The 23,871-nt window shown below is 44.3% G+C and overlaps 2 protein-coding genes across 6 annotated transcripts in view; one reads left to right on the top strand and one right to left on the bottom strand.

Moving 5' to 3' along the window:
* Positions 1-20,052, bottom strand: part of TNMD (tenomodulin) — a 156,723-nt gene extending 136,671 nt beyond the window's left edge. For both annotated transcript variants that reach the window (XM_032881790.1, XM_032881791.1), the window contains exon 1: positions 19,959-20,052. The gene's annotated coding sequence lies outside the window, so the exon portion shown is untranslated. The remainder of the gene's footprint in view (positions 1-19,958) is intronic.
* A 299-nt stretch (positions 20,053-20,351) lies between these two features.
* Positions 20,352-23,871, top strand: part of PCDH19 (protocadherin 19) — a 116,726-nt gene continuing 113,206 nt past the window's right edge. For all 4 annotated transcript variants that reach the window (XR_004385483.1, XM_032881794.1, XM_032881792.1 and 1 more), the window contains exon 1: positions 20,352-22,720. Coding sequence is in view for 3 of the 4 variants with exons in the window: in XM_032881794.1 (XP_032737685.1) it covers positions 20,574-22,720 (2,147 nt within the window). In the remaining variant the exon portion in view is untranslated. The remainder of the gene's footprint in view (positions 22,721-23,871) is intronic.

Below are 23,871 nucleotides of genomic sequence, written 5' to 3' on the forward strand. Positions count from 1 at the left end.
ATAGAGCTATCCTATGACCCAGCAATTGCACTAGTAGGTATTTATCCAAAGGATACAAACATAGTGATTCAAAGGGGCACAGTTGCACCCCAATGTTTATAGCAGCAGTGTCCTCAATAGCCAAAATATGGAAAGAGCCCAGATATCCATCAACAGATGAATGGATAAAGAAGATGGGGTGTGTATATGTGTGTGTATATGGAATATTACTCTATCAAAAAGAATGAAATCTTGCCATTTGCAATGACGTGGATAGAACTAGAGGTGTTATGCCAAGTGAGATAAGTCTGTCCAAGAAAGATAAATACCATATGATTTCACTCATATGTGGAATTTACAAAACAAAACAGATGATCATAGGGGAAGGGAAGGAAAAATAAAATAAGATGAAAAGAGAGAGAGAGGTAAACCATAAGAGACCCTGAACTATAGGTAACAAACTGAGGGTTGCTGGAGGGGAGGTGGGTGTGGGAATGGGGTTAATTGGGTGATGGGCATTAAGGAGGGCAGTCAATGTAATAAGATATGGGTGTTATATACAACTGACGAATCACTGAATTCTGAAACCTCTGAAACTAATAATACAGTATGTTAATTAAATTGATTTTAAATAAAAAGTTTAAAGGCAAAAATAAAATGTTTCATTAATGAAAAAAGAAATCCATCATGATCTAAGTGACAATTCAATACATGAAGTCTCTACAGCCATCTTCTCAAGGAAATGGTCCCTGTTTGGGTTTTAATTCAATTGGATACTGGTTTTGGCTGGCTCCAATGGAGGTCTGGCAGCCAGAAGTGACTAGACCAGGGATATGGATGGGATCACATTAGACCAGTGAGGAGGAAACCTCACATAGGAGTCTTAAGATTGGTAGCCATGACAGTCACTTAGGTGGCTGTCCCGTGCTCAACACAGACTTTGTGTAAGGACAGGAATAAGGAGAGGGCATCAAGTTTCTGGGTCTTATTACCATTCCAGCCATGATACTAACTTCCGGCCAAAATGCGGGCTTACTCCTCCCCATGGAGTAGCCACAGATTAAAGGATTGCGGCCTGCCATATAAAAAGTATTGCAATAAGACTGTACTCCTTGAAAAGCCCCTGAAATGAAAGTAAAGGAAGAGAAGAGGAATTACTCACCAAGTTTGCACTGAGGCTCAGAGTCCAGATGAAAAGACTCAAAGCCCCATGTAAGATGCTAAAATGATGTGGAAATGTTGAGATTCAGAGCTGATGGCCAAGAAGGAATTCTTGAGATGACTTTGGTTAAAAAAAAGTGGTTTTATTAAAGCATGGGGACAGGACCTGTGGGCAAAAAGGACTACACTGGGGTTGTGAGAAATGGCTGATTATATACTTGAGTTGGGGGAGGCAAACGCAAAAGGGAAGTTTCCAAAAAGACTTTCATATACTAAGGAAGGCTAACAGGATCCTGGAGGCCTACCTATTGTCAAGCTAAGGCTGTTTTACCCTCTAGCAAAGGATTAGGATAGTTGGGAGTTTCCTGGAGGAATGTTATACTCTGCTTGCCTCAAGTATTTGTCAGTGGGCTGCAGGTTATAAGGAAATTTAATTTTATCTACATTTTCTTCTGCATTTGTTCCCCACATCACAGAGATTCCATATTCCATATTCCATATTCCATATTCCAATGGCTACCACAACCTCCTTCCCCAACTCATTTTAGAGACTGTTCCCAAGAAATATGTCTTTGTAAGGTGCTTTGGACTGATCCTAGTGAGCCTATGTCATCACTCAAATAGGTTGTGCTTCTATTTAGGAAAGTATCAAAGAAATCTCAATTGCACAGACTGATCCAAATCTGAGCCACCTGATTCTTTCTTAATGCTCGATTAGAAAAAATCAATCTGGTTAATCAAATATGAGGATCATTCTTGCAATCCCCCAAATCTTCAAATTCACATCTTTCCTTGAATGCATTGCGTGACACCAGCTGTTGTTTGCGGGAACTTCTACCAGAATTTTTGCTTGGCTGCCCAATTTTCATATGAAACAATTCTTCCTTTCCTTTGAGCAAAGCTATTACTGAGGTAGGTGTAGGTGGTTTGGGCTGAAAGAAAGGATGGATTTTCTCAGTTCTGCAGTGTGGCAGAACAATCCATCATTAAGCACACAGATGGCCCAAGGGAAACAACTCAAAAGATTAGCCCAAAGGGGTATTCCTTGATTTGTTCTCTGTGTTGTTTTTCTTTTCTTTCATTTTAGTTGAGACAAAAGTATTGCTAATGGGAGATACACCTTTTTCCACAGGAGCACATGGAACACTGACAACCAACTTTGATGAACCAAGTAGAGAGATATAAAAGCCTCTAGCAGAAGGAAATTATAATCAAGAACATTCTGTTTATTCAACTTAACCTTAAAGTTCATTGTTGATTAGCCCTAAATAATGATACACCTATTGGTATACTTCCACTTATGTAAGATTTGAAGAAATTGAACAGGGCTCACTGTACTCTGTGTTCAGTTGCTAAACAAGTCTTGAATACATACAGAAGTACTTGAAGTAGCCCGAGACTGATCTCCTTTCTCTGGCCTTGGATTTATGCCTATGCTAGGGAGAACAAGGGCTGGAGGTGTTTGGATGAATTCTTATTCTGGAAAACACTTCAAAGTCTTTGTTTCACTCACTGTGGCTCAATAAGCTTATTTCTATGTAAAGTACAGCACATTTTATTTTTCAAAAGTGATTACCTCTGAAGCATCTATTATTTATATTAAAGAATGCAATGTATATGTTGGATTGGTTTATAGAAATCCAAACTATAGTTTTGTAACATGTAATATTTTGCTTCCTTACAACTTTTCTTCTTGCAGGGAGCAACCAACCAGAAATATTATTAGTGAACTTGACTTGCATTTTGGAATGGGGAAAAAAAATCTACTTGGATAAGTAGGTCTTCCAAACTGGTTCTGGAATCATAAATGTGGATCTGTAATTCCACAATATTTCCCCAAAAGGAGTATCTTATAGTTGTGTGATAGATATGGCCACAGAAATGATCATTGATTTACTGATAAGAAAACTGAGCTATGGGCTGGTTAAGTGACATTCCTAGGTGGGTGGGTTGAATATTGCTCCTGCAAATTCATTTCCACCTAAAACCTGTGAATATGGCCTTATTTGGAAACAGGTTCTTCTCAAATGTAATCAAGTTAAAATGAAGCCTTACTGAATTAGGGTGTGCCCTAAATCCAATGATTGGTGTCCTTATAAGGAGAGGGAGTTTTGGTGACAGAGACCTAGAGACCATAGGGAAGAAGACCATGTGATGACAGGCAAAGTTTGGAGTCATGCAGCTACAAGTCAAAGAACTCAAAGAACCAGAAGGCAGAAGAGAAGCATGGAAGAGATTCTTCCATAGAGCCTTCAGAGAGAGCATGGTTTTGCCAGCACCTCGATTTTAGACTTCTAGCCTCCTGGACTATGAAAAAATAAATTTCCGTTGTTCTCAGTCTCCAGTCTGTGGTAATTTGTTACAATAGCCCTAGGAAACTAAAATATGAGTTGCATAGGTAGCAAGTAGTAGATCCATGGACAGGGTTTGGCTTTTTTGAACTCTGGTGAAGTTTTTGTTTTTTTTCCAAGACATCTCAGTGCTTCCCTATGAGTGCCTCTTCTCCATCCACTCTCACTGTCCACAGTAAAAATAAGTTAGGGAAATCATTATCTTTGGGATTATGGCATTTTGTGTTTTAGGTATTCTAATTATAAGGATGTAGGTGACACATTTGAATTTTGAGGACAGCCGTGTAAAAATCCCATTGCTGTCCAGAGACAAAACTTGCTATACTGGGCAATTTATGTCATGTGGAGAATATATTTCTCCTTTCTGGTTTCTCCCACTGAGACTATCTCAAAACAGAGCAGTAATGAGCACTCTCTATCTCTGCTGGTAACCTATGATATAATTATGATAATGATAATGATAAACATTTATTAAGCACCCACAGTGCAAGGTGTTACTTGTTCAAAATGCGTAAAAGACCTGGTCCCCACTATTACAGTGTTCACCGTAGTACTGTAGTGTTGGCACAGTGTGGGAGTTGATATTTTGTGGTCAGTTAATGCTTTGAACTGATGAGCTTAGAAAACAGACCACAATCCCTCATGCTTTTGGATTTCTTTTATGGGTTCTCCTGCTGTCTCATGTTCTTATAAGTACACTGTGGTTGAAGAACATAAAAATGAGACTCTGGAAAATTTGTAATTTCCATAATCATCAAAATACTTTGAGTCCACTTTTCTCACGAATTTACTGATGAGGATACAGGTGATGACAGATGAAATGACATTCCCAGGAGTAGTGGGTTGAGTAGTACTTCTTTCCTCAAATTCATGTCTACCTGAAATCTGTGAATGTTGCCTTATTTGGAGATAAGATCTTGGCAGATGTAATTAAGTTAAGATGAGATTATTAGTTATGTTGCTTTGGTTTTTGCTCTGAATAAAAGGAGTTTTCATAGGTCTCTCTGCTTCTAGAGTTCCTTGCTATGGCTCCTTTAAGCTAGCAGTAGTTCTATTCTAAGAAAGAGCTGATGATGGTCTCAGAACCATACATCTTAGAGCTGGAAGAGACCCCAAGATATCATGGCATGCCACCTGCTTTAGGGTGACTTAGCATTCACAGTTCCATTTCATAGATGAAATAATCAATAATAATTTCAATGGGTTGATAAAAGTAATACTTTTGATTAGTATAAGATAAAATCCAACATTTTTTAGTAATTCCTTTGTGTCAGGCATTGTGCTAAGAATTTTATGTGCATAATCTCATTTAATTTATACAACAACCTTATAAGGTAGGTATCATTATTATCCTATTTTAAAGAAGAGAAAACTTAGACACAGAATGATTAAGTAAGCTTTTCAAGGCAGTAGTGTTACTATCAAAATCATGTATCAGCATCTATGTAGCATAGATACCATTGTAACCCAAGAAAGTCTGATTCCAGAGCCTAAGCATTTAAACACCACATTATACTGTTCAATGGTTAGAGTAAGAATCAAGTTATCTTGCTTTAGAGATTTAGTGAAGTGACTCCCAATCATTGTGCAAGATCTACGAATCTATATATACTCCAGACATTATCTGTAGACTAAAAAATAATGCAACCATCTAATTTTTTTTAAAGATTTTATTTATTTGAGAGAGAGAGCATGAGTGGAGAAAGGTCAGTGGGAGAAGCAGACTCCCTGCTGAGCAGGGAGCAGATGTGGGACTCGATCCTGGGACTCCAGGATCATGACCTGAGCCGAAAGCAATTGCTTAACCAACTGAGACACCCAGGTGCCCCAACCATCTAATATTTTTAAATGAATATTGGTTTTGTTTGGGTAAGTTGTGAATTCATTAAAAGCATTATTGAATTAAGAGTGGCTTCTTGTCACAATTCATTTGATTCAATTAGTGACTACTAAAAGAACAACCTTCTTTTGTGGAAGTCTAAAACATTTGATCTGGAAAGGAGTCCTTATATTTATGGAGAACATTATGAACCACAGGTAGAGTAAAAAGAGAGCTCAATTTGGAATCAGACAAATCTCGGTTTGAGTCTTGTTTTCTGCTTACTTCCTAGCTGAGTGAACTTGGGCAAGTCCCTTAATTATCTTGGCTTCAGTTTCCTCATTTGTAAAATGATATTCTATAACTTATCTCAAAATATTGTTGGGAATCTCAGATGCAACACTTTACATGAAAGTATTTTATAAGATAATAGAGTTCTGTAGGAATATGGGAATATAGGGTAAACATTATTATTCCTCTGTGATGCTCAAGGAATCAGGTTTTGTCCTGAATACTGCCTTATTTCAATTTTACCCATAGCCATTCTGTATAGCTTTTTTTTTTTGAAATAGAATTGCTGATTGAAAGGACGTGTTTATTTTTATTTTTTCTTATTAAGACATTTCATTTTATTTTATTTTATGAAGGAAATTCTCTCTCTCTCTTTCTTGTCACTACCATGATGATAAGCTAGGGAACAAGTCAATTTCCAAGAAAATAATATTCATTCCTGATATGAGTTATCTTTACTTTCTAGTCATGCCTAGAATAATACATCCTTTGTGAGATAAAGATTTAGGGTGGTGAAGAGGAAAAGAAGATGGTATGCCAGCTCTTCTGTGGGTCACTATGAGTAGGTCACAGCCATTCTGGGAGACCCTACACCAATTTTTTTTTAGGTTGAGAACTAGGAATGGAGGAATGGAGTCCAGCCAAAGAGATGAAGAATTCTTTCCGTTTCTCCCATGTTTCTCCTTTCCCAGCTTTCTAATCAATTCGAGAGGCATTATTTATTGAAGCAGAAGTCCAGAAGTACAAAGTAGATCTATCCATAGCCTTTTTGAGTGACATGAAAACACAGTTGGGCCTTCTTAGTAAATGCCATTATGAAGTGGCCAGCCAAGGTACTCCTGTCAATGAATCCAAGAACCTTGGAGTTGGGTCTGGTGATATCAGAGCTTGAAGGAACCTCATTTATAGCCCTGCATATATTTTAGTATGACTTGGTCACTGCTGTGACTTTTCATTTCCCCTTTGATCTTACTTGTAACTGCTGAGCTGCTTCAAGGTTTTGCATGAAAAGTTTAGCCTAAGCTTCTGGAGCTAGAGCTGTGCTGCCACCACATGGAATTGTGGGGGATTTCAATAGCACTTGTCAACCTTCCTTCTAACAGCCAGTCATCCACAGACAGGTTTTGAATTCTGTCTGAAAAAAGTCCTCTTCTCTGGAAGGTTTCTAATACTTTGGGAGGTACTTGATTATGGAAGTGAGCTTGGTTTCTGAACTGTCGAATGAAATTTACAAGACTGACAGTAATGAATTTTTAAACAAACATCTTATATGCTTTACCAACCACAACTATCCATTATGATTAATAAAATGGTGCATTAGTAATCTAGGTCTGACCAGTGCTAGGGCATGATTAATCTTGTGGTCCAACTGTACTGCAACTTTTTTTGCTAACCTCTTGCCTGAAAACATATAGGTCTCAAGAGAGACTTAGGGCCTCCTTGTCAATTACACTAGGAGCACACAGTTAGTGCTTTATAAGACCTAGGAAGTACGGGGAAACTGGTTGGCTGCTCCATCCTTCTATTAACCTACGCAGAGAGTCTTGACACTCATGTCCTTGGTTCCATCTACATTGCTGTCTGAGTGCCACCATAGTCCATCCTTAGCAGACTTCAGCTGTGAGTCTTGGCAGACGATAAAGATAAGCTTAAGTGCTTGGTGTGCTGCATTCTTTATGGTAAAGGAAAGAGTGGGGGTTACCTTTTTACAGACCTAAAGCAATCATGTGGTAGCATCAACAGAGCTGTCGTTTGCTGGGTCCACTCTCAATGAGGCTTGCTTTATGTTCACATAGAAGAGGTCGGTTATTTGCATTGATCATCTGATTGCTCTTAGACACATTTAATTTCCATCATGCCAAGGCAAGTCCCAAAGAGAAATGTTATAGGCTTGGAACACACCACACTTCTGGTGCAGTCATGAGATCTGACAGAGGTAGAAATTGTGGAAGTACACAGGAGAGTTCCAGGACCTTCTGTCCTAAAGAGCATGCAAACCATAGCAATACATGGTTTTACAGATACACTGACAGTGTCGCCAGAATTAATCATTTCCTTTTCTACCACTAGATCTTATACTAACCTCTACCTCCTGATCTTTTCCTTATACTGACAAAGCTCTTACTGCTTTTACTGAAACTTTTCTGGTCTAATTGCTAGCAAGTATCTTGAAGAAAATTAGGTTTGTTCAACAGACCATCTCTTGGTGTTTAGTGAATTCTTATCACTGTAGACTGCCTTAGATGGTCTTTAGATCTCAAATTAAATGTTACTTTCTCAGAGAGGCCTTTTCTGATTATCTGTTCTAAAGTCGGTTTCTCCAACCTCTTTGGTACAATAGTTAAGAAAATATGCTCTAGAGGTAGACAAAGCCATTCCTGGTTCCTATGTTACCCACGTTACTTAGCCTCTCTGTGTCTCAGTTTCCTCATAAAATAGGCATAATAATAGTACATACTTCAGAGGGTTGTTATGATTAGTTATGGTGTATAAAGCATTTAGAACAGTGCCTATCATCATCATTATTTTAGCCCATGTTTGTGTCTTTCATGCCACTTATTTTAACTTGAAATTGTTGTAGGTGTCAGTTTGTCTTTTTTTTTTCAGTCTCTCCCTCACTGTTACAAAATTTTCATGAAGGCAGAAACCGTGTTTGTGTATGTCTTGCTCATTCTCCTTTCCCCAGCACTTAGCACACAGTAGGAACTCAATAAACACTTACCAAGTAAATGAATGATAATTTAAGAAAAAATTCCTAACCTCAAATATCTCTTTCCTCCAAGTTCCTATTACAATAAAATCTCCTTACAACAAAAAAGATTCTCAGATCTTCATCAATGGAATATTTTATTTCAGGGAACATTTGCTACAAACAAAATGTCAAGGCAACACATTCTGAACAGTTTTTTGTGTCAGTCTTTTCCTTTTCACTATTGCCTTTGCTTTCTCCAGGTACTTACAACTAGATCTACTAATAGGACCCACCTCTAGGTCCAGGCCCAGAGCCTAAGGAAATCATCCCAAACATAACTAAGGTAAAGTGATTGAGGGTTTAGTATAGGGTATGATAATTATGAAGGTACAAGCACATTAAATTACTTAAATGTGTTGTGTAAACTGTAAAAACCTTTACCCTGGCATGAAAATGAAATGTGTTAGAGATGTATTCTGGGTGACTGTGTCCAACTCTTATTCACTCTACCCTCTGTCACAAACAGATAAACCTCTATCTAACAAACTCCACTTATGCTTGTTATCTGGAATCTTCTTCAGGTATATCCTGCCTTCTTCTTTCCTGAAACATTTTGGAACTTCATGAATTCCCTGGACACAATCCAAGGAAAACACCCAATCACATCCAACATTCCATTATTGATACCAGCCTCCTCTGATTTCCATTACCTCAGGTCTCAGTGTTGCTGCCCATTCTCAGCATCTCTAAGTCCTGAACTCACTCTGTTTATATAATTCTGGTATATGTTGTACTGGAATTTGATTTGTGTAAAAATTAAAGGAAGGTAGAGGAAGCTATCCTAATTTGTCATTTCCAAGTAAAGCACAAATTGTAAAAATGTGATTTAGTTATTAATCTGTTCAAAAAACTTTGATGACACCACTGAACTCCAGCATAAAATTCTAAATATTTGTTCTAGTAACCAAGGCTTTGCACCATAGTGTCTACCTACATTTCAACATTGACTGCCATTACTCCACTACACAAAGCTTTTGTGAGATCTAAGGGTAGAGGCTTTTTCTTTGTTACTAGCAGCCTGGCACTTTGAATTGTATCTGGCACATTGTGGTGTTCAGTAAGTGTAAGAGGTAAAAATCACTGAGTTCTTTGTACTAAACATGTACAACATGAAGTACTTTAAGATATCAACTCACTTTACAGGTATCATCTTAGGTAATTCTCCAACTTTATGAAATAGATATTATATTAATTTGTCCAAGTTCAATCAACAAGGATAATGGTAAAATCAGGACTTGAACCCAGATCCATTTAGCATCAGAGCTTATGTCATTAGAAACTATACCACATCGGGGCGCCTGGGTGGCTCAGTGGGTTAAGCCTCTGCCTTCGGCTCAGGTCATGGTCCCAGGGTCCTGGGATTGAGCCCCGCATTGGGCTCTCTGCTTCCCTTCCTCTCTCTGCCTGCCTCTCTGCCTACTTGTGATCTCTCTCTCTGTCAAATAGAGAAATAAAATCTTTAAAAAATAATACTACACCACATAATTTCAATGTTGTTTGTAGAATAAATACTCAAGCCAAACTACTCTTCATTGTTTCCCTAAAGCAATGAAGTCAATGCAGTTTATGTGCCTCTACAAACACCCTTTCTCTCACCTGAAAGACTTGCCCACAGCTTTTAGGTGCTCAGTCATCCTTTGGACTTAGTCTATACTAGTGATGAGCACTGCTTCTCTCATACCTGATAAGTGCTTCCTTGTATTTGTAGTTCTCCCTTTATATCTGCAACTAGACTCTAAGCCCTGGGAAGGCAAAATTCACATCTTACACTGCTATTGAGTCTCAGTCTCAAGCATCAAGTGTAGGCCTTTAGATCCATTAAGTAATATTTCCTGAGGGTGATGGCTTAAATGGGGACAAAAAATAAACCAAAGTTAGGTTCATTTTTAATTACAATCGGTAAGAAACCTATATTACATAAGTGTGTATCAAAACATAAAACCCTTTCATGTGCAAATATTAGTTACTGGGATGAGAAATTGAAGGAGCAAGGAAGAAATAATCATCATCATAACCATCATCCTTATAAGTAAATTTGCTTCCGAGGTTGAATTGTTATGTCTGCCATCTATTTCAGACTGATCTATTGGAAGTTCCAGAAATCAGAAATTAGTTGCCTAGACTGGATATAGTTATCTTGCATCTATGGAGTAATTTACATTTATAAAACTGTTTTATGATAATTATAATGTTCATTGGAGATCAAACAAGACTGAACAGGAAACCTGGGAGGACCTTCAAAGGCATCCTGATGACCAGGAACTGCCTCTGGTAGGAAATCTTTGGTTAAATTCTATGTAGATCTCTTTTTCTCAAAAGAGGATCAGATTTCATTGAGCTCCATGTTCCAAAGCTGTTCACGAACACTGCTGTTCTGGATCTGTGACAGGTATTTATTTCTCATGGAAAAGGGAACTAAATTAAGCATCTTTATTTTACTCTCCTTGGCTAGAAAAGTATAATTCTATATTGGAATGGATTAATGGTCCACTAAGTAATATTTAGAGCCCTGAATTATAAAGGAAGGGAGGCCCATGTGTGAATCTTCTATAATGTACAAGATGTAAAATTCAGAGTTGTGAATTCTCTTCTGACTCTTGTAGGTGATTACCTTTGCTAGGATTTTGATCTGGTGGTTTCATAGACCATGAGATCAAGTATGGTGCTCTGTTAAAAAAAAAAATATATATATGTATATATATATATATATATACACACATATATATATATATATATATATATATATATATATATGAAATGACATAATTATCTATTCTCTTCACATTGGGAAGAGGGGTCTGTAGAAGATGTCTTCATATACACTGACATTAAAGAAAGACTATCTAATTCCCGCCCTCCCCCGATAGCCCTGATCTCTGCTATGGAACATGCAATTTGATTACCTTGCTAGTGTTCATTTATATTGCATGCCTAACAAAATTATTAATAGCTATAAAATTATTCAGGTCCTTAAAGATGCAGTCACTATGCTTCTTTCAATGGTCTCTCATAGCAGCAAATTCTAGGCTGATTAAAATTGGTCATCAATTTTCATTTTAAATATGTTTCCATTGATTTACTTAAGCCCATTCTTGCTCTCCTGAAATGGCATCAAGCATCAGAAGGGCTTTACTGTCTCTCCCACCACATCCTCCATGGCTGGAAGAAGGAAGGCCCAGCTTTTCTTATTTCTCATCTTTGGTCTGAGTCTGTCTTTTTCACTTTACCTTTTCTTTCTGAATGACCCTGCTCTTGACCCGGAGCATGCAATCTGAGAGCTGGATGGGAGTGGAGTGTGGGGAGGATGTTCTGGAGCTCAGCAGATGGATCCCAAGAGCACAATGGCTTACCAGCCCTCCTGTGATTGTTGCCAAAACGCCTTCCTGTTTTCAAAAGTGTCTCGTCCCCTGCTCCTTTGTTTTGCTTTGCTAGGAGACTGCAGTTCTGATTTTGCTAGGAACCAAATCTGCTGTTTCAAGGAAATGCAGCTGCTTGCTTTGGTGGGTGGGTTGAAAGAGAGAATTTTTCTACCCTCCCTCCCCAACCTCCTTTCCACCCCACCCTCATGTGAACTCTGCTGGCTGGCTCGTCATCTCACAAAGCATTGATTTCAGAAGCTGACTATTTGCTTTTGATTGTTTGGCTGGGGCTGCAACGAAATCATTGATGGATCTCATTTTGAGCTATCATCCTGTCTACTCTTTTTGGTCAGCCTTCCAGAACTGATTGCCTGCTCCCCCAAATGAAACTGCACAGTCAGACAGCGAGGCTTTCTCAAGTTCCACCTTTTCCCAGGGCAGAGAACACACAGAGCTACATGGGCCTCAAGCTGGGCCTGCTCCTCTCTAAGACTGTTAGTTCTCTTACCGACCCATCGTTAGGCACCAGACTTAATTTGATCACTGCTGCCTAGGCTGTTACCCCTGAGCAGATACTTCTTGGTACCGATGTTGCTGCACTTTGTGATCTTTCCTAACAGAGACCAATGAGACTCAGCCCAGCTCGTGTCTCCTGTGATACAGGACACTCTCTTTTCCTACTCTTCCTAATTCCCAGCTTTTGAGAGAAAGGTCATTGGTTCTCTAAAGCTATTCTGGCTCCAGCTGCAGGCAACAGACACAAATTAATATGCTTTTCCTCTTCACGTCCACTGATAGGCACTGATAGGCAAACTGTTGGACCCCACATCAGGATGCTTTCCCAGGTGGCAAGCCATTGTTTCCTTCTCATTCAAAAAAGATGCATAACTTCTCTGCTGCTAAAATGATTTTTCTGTCACTTCTGCTTTATCTGTCCCCTTTGTGGTGCTCTCTCTGCCTGCTTCTGGGATCTCCCTCTTTCGGTTTACTCTCCACTCCCCCAGGGCCTGTCAACCTGAACAAATATTATGCATTATGCTGTTAGTGGCATATGTGACATGCCTTTGGTTCTTACACTGCTAGCCCAGGTAGTTTAACTGCGTCTGTCAAACTGGCAGTTCTTCATGTTTAATAGTTTTGTCTCTTTTTTAAGTTGACATTAACCAACTAGTAAGTTTCCTAGTTCAGTGAAAGATCAGAGTAGCTGGAACTCCCAGAGAGCTACACATGGCCTCTCCTGAGTTATGGGAGAAGTTTTAGATGAACCAAGAATAAGCTTAGGGCTAGCTTGGTTACCTAGAACTAAAGAGTATACAACAGGTCTGGCGTCCTCACTGAGATCATCTTTGGCCTAAGATAGCTAGAGAAGCCCAGGAAGTTGGGTCCTCAGATTGACTTTTGTGTTCCTCCTCTTACTGGTTCTTTGGCTATTATTCTCTATGCAAATTTAAATGCAACAAGGTGTTAGAGCACAGAGTTCATACACTCCCTCCAGCTCCATCACCATATATCTCTAAGTCTTGAAAGATCTGGTTTGTTTTTACAGTCCTGTGGACATCTCCAAAAAGAACTCAGCTTCCAGTAAGACAGATAACAACATAGATTTTTTTTTTCCAATTTGGAAAGCTGATCTTCAAGACCTGTACAGTAGGGCTGATATTTTGGTCAGAGGTCTTTCAGCACCTTCAGAAGCCCTTCCTTCCAGCGATATGTATGCCTCTTTTTCTGCCTTTTTTGCTTCAACCATTCCAGAAATAGCAGAAGAGACTGTGAGAAAAGTCTAGTCTGAGAGTCAAAAGCCAAGCCCCTGTCTGGAGCTCTAAACTGAGGGAGTTACACATGGTACAGAGGTTCCTAGGACCTACCTACTAGGTTGCAGCTAGAGTTTGGGGGTAACAGTGCAAAAAGTTTGGCTTGCCCTAAACGAGGGCACCCCTAATCTGTATATTTCTAATTCTCTTTCTCTCTCTTTTTTAGCATTCAGTTCATATTTCAATTGGTTTTTGAGGTCCCTTATTTGGTGAGAGGTTTTTTTCCCCAAGTTGTCAAGAAATCTTTTACTCTAGGGGTATGTGTGGGATGTCATTCTTACCCAAATCCTTGGGATGAGAGAGGCAGCAGTGGGAAGGCTGGGCACAATCTGATCAGAGTGCTTTGAAGGGAGAGCTTTCTGTTTTCAAAGGTGGTGGTGGGGAACAATAACAGTTGGTATGAGTTTGCACCTAGGAAGATAGTGTTTGGGATCCACTTGGAAAGAATTCACATGAAAATGTTGAGGCAATAATGCTGTGAGTCCAAATGGTGCTGTCAAAACATCACAAGTAGTCACTGCAGGGTAGTACAGAAGGTGTTAGAGAGTGGTGTCATTTATTGAAATGTCTGCTGGTTGAGCTTTTGCTAATTAAATAGTCTCCATGATGTGTGTTTATTTAGGGACAGTTACAAGTTTTGCAGCAGCGGGGGTTTAGCCCTGTGGGAAGTGCCTTTTCAAGACAGGAGATAAACATGGAGGGGGCTTGGACATAATTGTTCAGGGATGCTGGCCTTGTCAAAATGGGAAGACTGGGAGTGATTAATAGCTTTCTGTCCCCTTTTCACCACTGTTCCTCATGTCTCTTGTGTTTCTTGGAAAAGGCAGGTGAATGGGCTGTGGTGGTGAAAATTTTAGCACTTAAGGAGTACTTTCTCTTTGTTTTTCTGCCACAGCTCTCAGGGTGTCACTGTTATCCTCTGTGCAGGGCGGGAGTGGGCTTGGGAGGAAGAGGGAAGAAAAAGTGTAAGAGACCTCAAAGACTTTTCTTGGCCCCCTTCCCTAGTTTTCATGGTATTTCAGAAGGGTCAGAAATAGCATCCAGGATGGTGGGAATTGCACCCCACTCATGCCCTGCATGTCTACATCCCTGACTGCTGCTTTTAATGCCTTTCTTTGTGACACCTGGGACAGTGTGTGTGTGTGTGTGTGTGTGTGTGTGTGTGTGTTGTAGTAGGGTGGGGGGACTAACTAGAAATTGGGCAATCATTTTGGGCAGAAGGGAACAGAATTTTAAGAAGCCACCAACATGATATACCTCATTCTATTTCCTCTTCTAGAAAAATCCATAGTATATAGAATTATATGCTGCTATTAAATTAATCAACTGAAATTTAAAACTTTACAAGGGCAAGGTCCACTTAAAAAAATTCTCAGTCCCTAACACAATGCGGGGCACACAGCCAGCATTTGTTGATTTCACAAGGGAAGTGGTTAAGTTTTGTGTAGTGAGGTCATCTCGGCAAATCATTGAACTACTCTGCAGCTCTGCTTCCACATCTGCAAAGTCTCTTTACCTCCCAGAGATACTGTAAAGATTAAATAAGATGATGACTTTAATAAGGACACTTTCCAGTTTTGTGCTGTTTCATCCACTGTCATTTTTGATTTTCTCTACTCTAGGCATTATAACCCAAGTAAGGAGACCAGATATGCAGGCTGGAAAAAGCTTGACTTTGGTTATTATTTTTTTAATAAAACTTTTCTTCCTAAGAGAACTTCATCAGGCATCTCGTCAAATTGGTTGGGTAGACAATGGGATGCCCATGAGATGCAATGAAAGCCAAGCTAGGAGATAATCCACATTTTTGCAGCAAAGGCAAAGGGATGGGATGAGGGGGTTGGGGGAGACAGAGAAAATGCAGTAATTTGAAGGCTAATCTCTTTGTAGCTTGAAGCAAACATTTTAAAAACACATCTCAGAAAGCTCCCTTAAACTTGTCAGTGCTACAGTCTTCATATCTTGGTACCTTAAGACTTACCATAATTTTTACCTTTTTGAACAAAACCTTTTTACCCTATCCCTACTAATATCAGAACAATAAGAATTATCTTTACACACTGGCTCAATTTAAATGTAAGGATATACCCATTTTGGTCTTCTTCCATTGCCCTTAAGCACTGTTTCAGTGGTGTGGCTGAAATTTTAAAGATAAAAGAAGTCTTACTAGTTTTGACTCTGGCCTCAGTGACCCAGAGAGCTGGCCCAGGCTGCACAGCCCTGTAGTTTGTATCTAGCACCCCAGTGTATCTCAGCAAAAGTTGGAGCAAATATACTGAGGACGGTCACTAGATGTCCCTCTTGTGTCTCTAAAGAGGCTGAGGAGGCGGGGCTCCCTTAAGGATTGAAGTAAAGCTAGGACTGAGAGAACTTTCTTTTTTTATTTTTACTCTCCTCACCCAGAACAGTTCCCCCCTCCCAGAACTGTTTTATTAAGTTAATTAATAAATTCCTGATCGTGAAGGTGTTTTCTGCCACTCGTTTAGTCAATAGCATTGTTGGAGTATAATGATCAAATGTGCCAGGTAGGGGAAAAAAAAACCCCCACATTCTGGGAGCAAAGGGTGTTAGGATTATCTGTAGCAATAGACTGGGGGATGGAAGAGCTAACTTTTGGAGGGGAGGTATAACTATCACTTTGAGCTTGGGGGTGATGTGAAAGAAGGAAAGCAAAGGCACACTCTTCTGCCTCCCTCAGAGCCTGGCTTCCATAAAAGTGGTTTAGTATAGCTAGAAGTACTTGGGGTGCTCTGCTTGGAAAGGAGGAGCACCTCGGGTGTGAACAGTGGGCTGGAAGCAGGGAAACCGATGTCATATCCTTACAGAAGAGCCCGTTTGTCTTTGCAAATGCAGAACATGTCTTTACAATGTGATTGCAATTACAAAGGTAATGACATTGTACGTGAATTGAATTCTCCTATTTATCTTTAAAAGACAGCAGAATATAGACATTCTATTAGCACTCCCCAAGGTAAGAGGTCCGCAGCCTTATCTTATTGTGTGCATCTTTACAGATGCCACAGCAATGTTAATCATTTCACCTGAGTAATTCTTCCATTTCTCGTTACCTAGGGGATTGTTAATGGCCGAGACTACTTCTCAGACTCTTTGCTCCAGCTCAATCACGCCGTGGAGGCGCCAGTTTACTTTTATTGATCAGCGGGTTCCTGACAGCCTTCACCACAAGGAAGCAGCATCATCCTTTTTTAACTTAAAGGGGAACAGATCGCCTTAGAGTTTACAGCTAAAAGCTTCTAAGCATAGCATGCAAACATTTTAGCATGCTGCTAATTGTTCTGTTTAAATAGTCCAAGTAATATTTTAGAAAGCTGCCAAACGCCGAACTCACATCCCGTGATCAGAGAGCAAACCCATTTCAAATGCCTTTCTAGGCCTTTTTAATTAGACTAAGATGCACTTCATTCCCACTCTACTTGCTGACATCAAAGATAAATAACTGTGATAAATCAAATGAAGCCCATCTCTTTGCAGAGCTCTGAGATGCGCCCACACTGCCTGCCATGTTGTCATTCTCCTCCACTACTTGCCCATTTTTACAACCGGGTCTGCAGAAAACAGGGAGGGCCACTGGGTTCCCTTGAGCCATAACTCTGCTGTCCACATCTAAATGACCAAAATTAAATGATACTTATTGAAGATGCCCCAATTTTCTCCTTTGCTGTTTTGGTCTGAATTGCATCATAATTCGAAAGAGTGAAAGGATCCCCACGCCGAAAGCCGATCAGGTTGCCCGCGCCCTCCCCTTGGTTTCAGATGCACGTTCATGGGGTTGTAACGTCACTCCTGAAATAATTCCTTTTTTAAGGAGGAAGCGGTCTTCTCCTTCACCCCCACCAAAGTAAAGGCTGCTAAACTAGCTCCTCTTGGAAGGAGAAATATGTATTTTTTTAAAGAAGCTCGGTTGCTTTCTGCAAAAAGGTGGCATTTTTTGAGAAAACCTATTGTGTTTCCAAATGCCATTTCCCCTTTCCTTGTTTAATGTTTTTAAAAAGCAAAAGTGAGTCTCATTTTAGGCCCACAAGCTTGGACCAATGTCGCTGTGGCTAATTATGAGTTTGCTCAACCAAGACTCCCAAATATCCGAGACGACTCACTCAGAAGGTAGGTTTACTCTTCCAAGTATTGTGAATTCAGGAGCCGGTCCCCGCCATCCCCGATCTACGATTAAAAAAAAAAACAAAAAAAAAAACACCAAATACCCAACTTGTTCAGCGGGGTGTTTTTGATTCTTCCTGCTGGTGACCTTAATTAAGAGCCACAGAACAGAGCAGGGAGGACTCCCCCTCTGTCCTCAGGGAGCCTTAGTCCGGAGGCAAGCTGAATTTGATGTCAGCCCCAGCCACGCCGGCCTCCCGCTTCCCAGCACTGGCAGAGGCCGCAGCTGTCGCCACCACCCCCTGAGAGGAGCTGGCAGTACCCTGAGACTGAGACCCCGCGGGAAGGCTAGGGTGCCTCACACAAGGGCGCCAGCTCCAGCTGCCGGCCACCAACGGGGACTGCGCGCCTGCCTCGAAGCTCCCGCAGGGCTGGGGGCTCACCCAGCATGGCGCGGCACCGCGGCGTCCGCTCCACCCGCTCTTCTCCAGCGAACAGTTTATTTATAGGGAGCTAAATTCTCCAACAGGGTGGGGTGAGGGGCTACGCAATTTGTCCAGCCCTCTCCGCGGTTCAATCCCTGCGACACGGACCCCATCTGACCAAGAAGGAACAGATAAGAGCGAACTGAACCGGGCCAAAGGCCCTGCTCTGAGAGAATAAGTGCAGCGTTCGCCGGAGAAGGAGGGATGGAGGTGACTGTCCGGGAGGATGGCTGCCGCGGTTCTCAGCTGAGGTGAAGACTCACTGGCCAAGAGCTGGACGAATGACCACCTCGGGGGCGCTTTCTCCTTTCCTTTTTCCTTCCAGTACCCGAGAAGGAGAGGAGAGGAAGGTAGAGAAGCTGACAGACAAAACCCAGGGTGAAGAGACAAAGAGGGAGGGGTGGTGAAGAGAAAGAATATGAATATGAATATGTGATGAACACATCGAGAGAATCACATCCTCATCTTTTCTGCAATCTACAAACATGAGAGGCGCGCAGTTCCCGTGGATGCTCAGCCTCATCGCCAGCACACTCCCTCTCCACTCCACCGAGTCCTCTTGCCCGCGCCTGCCCTGCCCGCCAGGCCTCCTCACGCTCCCGCCCTGGCTCCACTGGCCGGGGTACCACACGGTCTCGCCAGTGTGTAAGTTTCCGGCTGGCCCCGCCCCGCCCCGCCCCCGCGCCTTGGCCCCGCCCCAAGCCCAGAGCCCGCTCGCGGCGCGCTGATTGGCCAGCGCCTGGCGTAGCCGGGCTCGGCTGCTCCGGCTCTCTCCGGCTCTCTCTAGACTCCACCGCCAGTAGTTTGCGGCATCGGGAGGAGCAGCAGCAGCAATAGCGGCGGTGGAGGGCTCAGGGGGAGACAGACCAGCGAGCGCCGACGGCAGCACAGCTCCAGCACACCATGCCGGACTTGCCCAGAGGGCAGTGGCACTCGCGTCCGTAGCCTGGTGCAGGCCCTTGGCGCGTTGCGCTCGGCGGCATTCCGGCTGAGCGCATTCATCGCAGATTCGAAACCTCCCACCCCTGCACGCTCACACTCCACACTCACACTCCCCGCACCACACACTCACTCTTCCTCTCTCACACATTCACACACAGCCTGACAGAAAGCGAGCAAGACAGACCTCCCGAGTGCAAGAGCGTCCGGGAGGGAGGGAGCCCAAACGCAGCGCGGCCAGTGCCTTGCTGGGAGGATGGAATCAGGACGCTCCAGCAAGTAAACTTTGGCGGCGACATGACTGTCGACCGTGGCAGCTGCTGAGGAGGACCTTAGCGACATTCGACTGAGCTAGGAGCATTTCTTCCCGCGGCGGCGGCGGCGGCACGGCAGCGGCGGCCCTCAGAGCGACATCCCAGCCTAGACCAAGGGAGGAGGTGAAGCCCTGGGTACCCGCGGCAGCGGCCCCGCCTTTCCTGGCTGGTACTGTTGTCGCTTTCCCTCCCCTCTTCCCCATTCCCCTCCCCCCACCCCGGGCCATTGGAAAGAACTGGACTTTGATAAATCGCCATCGCCCCGTTTTCGCAAACTTGACGTGGAGGCTTGGGCTGCGTTGGTAACTTTGATTTCCAAGACGCAAACACCCGCAGTCCAGCTGCTCTGTGGAGGGGACTCCGCGCCCACCTCCAATCCTGGGCAGACGCATCCCCCAAGCCTTCGGAAGCCAACCTTGGCGCGAGGGAGCACGCTCTTGTCTCAGCAGCCTCCCTGTCTCCCCTCCCCCTTCCTCCGCTGGCCACCGGCAGCCATCCGGCTCAGCTGGATACCCGGGAGCCTGCGGCGTTTGACAGCAACTCAGAGTCCCACCTTTGATCATCATTTCTCCCCAACAGACCTTGAAAAGGCCAGCGTGGCCCCCCCGGACCTCGGAGGGCGCGATCCAGGCGGGTTCTCTCTCCGCAGTGAGCCAGGAGAGCTGGGGGGAGGTCCTTGCGCATGCCAGGTGCACAGACAAGGCGTTCGCCAGCCCCAGTACTGGCGCGCTGCGGCGGGCCGAGCAGTGCCTGAGAGGCTGCACCCCCACGGCCCTCCGGGTCTTCGCCCCAGGTGCGGTCCAGACTCAGCCTTCCGTCGACCAGGCAGCTCAGACGGCGTCCAATCCGCAGTCCTGCGCCGCTGCGGCCAGTCGCGCCTGGCTAACTTTGAAGGGGGAAAACTGAGTAGCCGGGCTGGAGGGAGGGGGCTCGGGGCCGCGCGGCGCTTCCTTGGCCCCCCGGAACCCCCGGCCCCCCCGCCAACCTCCTCCGAGTCTGCTGCAACCTCAGCATTGGAGCCGGCGCGGGTGCCTTCCCTGCGCCGCCGGGCCGCCCTGGGGGGGACTCCTCCCGCGGCCTCCGGGGCCCCGGGGCGCGCGCAACAGGCGGCCCGAGTCAGCGGGAAGCTGGAGCGCCGGCGGCGTCGGCCTCGGAGGGGTGTGGAGAGGCGAGGCCAGGCAGAGCCCCGCGCAGCCATGGAGTCGCTCCTGCTGCCGGTGCTGCTGCTGTTGGCGGTACTGTGGACGCAGGCAGCTGCCCTCATTAACCTCAAATACTCGGTAGAAGAGGAGCAGCGCGCCGGGACGGTGATTGCCAACGTGGCCAAGGATGCGCGCGAGGCGGGCTTTGCCCTGGATCCACGGCAGGCCTCTGCCTTCCGTGTGGTGTCCAACTCAGCTCCGCACCTGGTAGACATTAATCCCAGTTCGGGCCTGCTTGTCACCAAGCAGAAGATCGACCGCGACCTGCTGTGCCGCCAGAGCCCCAAGTGCATCATCTCGCTGGAGGTCATGTCCAGCTCAATGGAGATATGCGTGATTAAGGTGGAGATCAAGGACCTGAACGACAATGCGCCCAGCTTCCCAGCGGCACAGATCGAACTGGAGATCTCCGAGGCAGCTAGTCCCGGCACGCGCATCCCACTGGACAGCGCCTATGACCCAGACTCAGGCAGCTTCGGCGTGCAGACATACGAGCTCACGCCTAATGAGCTGTTTGGCCTGGAGATCAAGACGCGCGGCGATGGCTCACGGTTTGCGGAACTTGTGGTGGAGAAAAGTCTGGATCGCGAGACACAGTCGCATTACAGCTTTCGCATCACTGCACTCGACGGCGGCGACCCACCGCATCTGGGCACTGTTGGCCTCAGCATCAAAGTGACCGATTCCAATGACAACAACCCAGTGTTTGGCGAGTCCACCTATGCAGTGAGCGTGCCAGAAAACTCACCTCCCAATACACCTGTCATCCGCCTCAATGCCAGCGACCCAGACGAAGGCACCAATGGCCAGGTGGTCTACTCCTTCTATGGCTATGTCAACGACCGCACACGTGAGCTCTTTCAGATTGACCCACACAGTGGCCTGGTCACAGTCACCGGTGCCCTAGACTACGAAGAGGGGCACGTGTACGAACTGGACGTGCAGGCCAAGGACCTGGGGCCCAACTCCATCCCAGCACACTGCAAGGTGACCGTCAGCGTTCTCGATACCAATGACAACCCGCCGGTCATCAACTTGCTGTCAGTTAACAGTGAGCTGGTGGAGGTAAGCGAGAGCGCCCCCCCGGGCTACGTGATTGCACTGGTGCGGGTGTCTGATCGGGACTCTGGCCTTAATGGGCGCGTGCAATGCCGTTTGCTGGGCAACGTGCCCTTTCGGCTGCAGGAGTATGAGAGCTTCTCCACTATCCTAGTGGACGGACGGTTGGACCGCGAGCAGCATGACCAGTACAACCTCACGATCCAGGCGCGCGATGGCGGTGTGCCCATGCTGCAGAGTGCCAAATCCTTTACAGTTCGCATAACGGATGAGAATGACAACCACCCGCACTTTTCCAAGCCTTACTACCAGGTCATTGTGCAGGAGAACAACACACCTGGCGCCTACCTGCTTTCCGTGTCCGCCCGAGACCCCGACCTGGGTCTCAATGGCAGTGTCTCCTACCAGATTGTGCCGTCGCAGGTGCGGGACATGCCTGTCTTCACCTATGTCTCCATCAACCCCAACTCGGGTGACATCTACGCGCTTCGATCCTTCAACCACGAGCAGACCAAGGCATTCGAATTCAAGGTCCTGGCCAAGGATGGCGGCCTGCCTTCGCTGCAGAGCAACGCCACAGTTCGGGTCATCATCCTCGACGTCAATGATAATACCCCGGTCATTACGGCCCCACCCTTGATCAATGGCACTGCGGAAGTCTACATCCCCCGCAACTCTGGCATAGGCTATCTGGTGACCGTGGTGAAAGCGGATGACTACGACGAGGGTGAGAATGGCCGGGTCACCTACGACATGACCGAGGGTGACCGGGGCTTTTTTGAAATAGATCAGGTCAATGGCGAAGTCAGAACCACTCGCACCTTTGGCGAGAGCTCAAAGGCTTCTTATGAGCTTATTGTGGTGGCCCACGACCACGGCAAGACGTCTCTCTCTGCCTCTGCACTAGTCCTAATCTACCTGTCCCCTGCTCTTGACGCCCAAGAGTCAATGGGCTCGGTGAACTTGTCCCTGATTTTCATTATCGCCCTGGGCTCCATTGCCGGCATCCTCTTTGTCACTATGATCTTTGTGGCAATCAAGTGCAAGCGAGACAACAAAGAGATCCGGACCTACAACTGCAGGTAGAGCCAACTTTTTATCTTTCCTTTGTTTTGGGTGAATAAATTGTATCTGTGTCTCTGTGTGAAAATCCCATTGCTTTTGTTTCCTATTTAAATGCATGCTGTGTACACACTGCGCTTGTTTTTGAAGGGGGGAAAGTTTGTGGCAGTCCAAGTTGATCAATTCTTTTGATCTGACAATTTGCTGGAAGACAGTCATTCACTGTTTGAGTGGTGGATTCTGTCACACAATGATGATGAGCAGGAAAGCAATTATCATTTTAAAATTTGTGCAGCTGTCTCCATGAAGTTATGGCAGGAAAAAAATGAAAGAGAGAGAGAGAGAGTCAATTTTCAGCAGAACCACCAACACCCAAGTCCCACAACTTGATTTCAGGGACACAGTGCTTTGGGGACAGATACTGAAAGGAGAGGGAGTGCTGGTACTCGCCCACTCTTGTAAATAAACTGAAGAGAGCCTGTGAGTGGGTGTCTAAGGTAGGAAACAGAGTTGAGGGAAGAGAAAACAGGAATGTGTGGGAAAGCAGGTGATTAGTATTTTTTCTTTTAAGTGTGTTCTTGGCTTGTTTTCATCCATTACCCAAACATCTGGTTATGTAAGGTGAAATTCTACCGGTCATTCATATTTTCACATATCTGGTTGATTGATGAGGTAGAGACCAAACATCTCAATGAGGGATAGGACTTCGCCTCCCAGATGTTGCAGTAAAAATAGCAATCTTCTGGAGCTGATGGTGTTTTTCTGTAATGTGGGATTCAGCTGTGGCATTAAGATCTGGTCCCTACCAGTGGATGTCACTATGGGCTATTGTGTTACAGTTTCTCCTGGAGTATATGCAGGGTGCATGTGTATGTGGGGAGGAGTGGCGGGATGAGAATAGAAACGCAAAAACTGGAAATGACAAGTAGTATTTAAAAAAAAATCCTGATAAACACATTAGAGGGTCTTGTTGAAGCCCTTCCTTACAATTGGCCAGAACAAATAAGAATAAGTATTTCTGGAGTCCAAGTTAGGATAAATACATGTAATTTTTTCCAGCAGTGTCTCATCGAAACAGTTGAAAAAAAAAAAAGAAGTTGTTTCTTTAGTTTGCTGAAATTGAATGATGCTGCTGTTTCAAACCAAGGTGTGTGTGGTGTGTGCTTTCAAC

The sequence above is a fragment of the Lontra canadensis genome, unplaced genomic scaffold (genome assembly GCF_010015895.1).
Source record: "Lontra canadensis isolate GAN:19392208 unplaced genomic scaffold, GSC_riverotter_1.0 scaffold77, whole genome shotgun sequence".
In the NCBI taxonomy this organism is placed as follows: Eukaryota; Metazoa; Chordata; class Mammalia; order Carnivora; family Mustelidae; genus Lontra; species Lontra canadensis.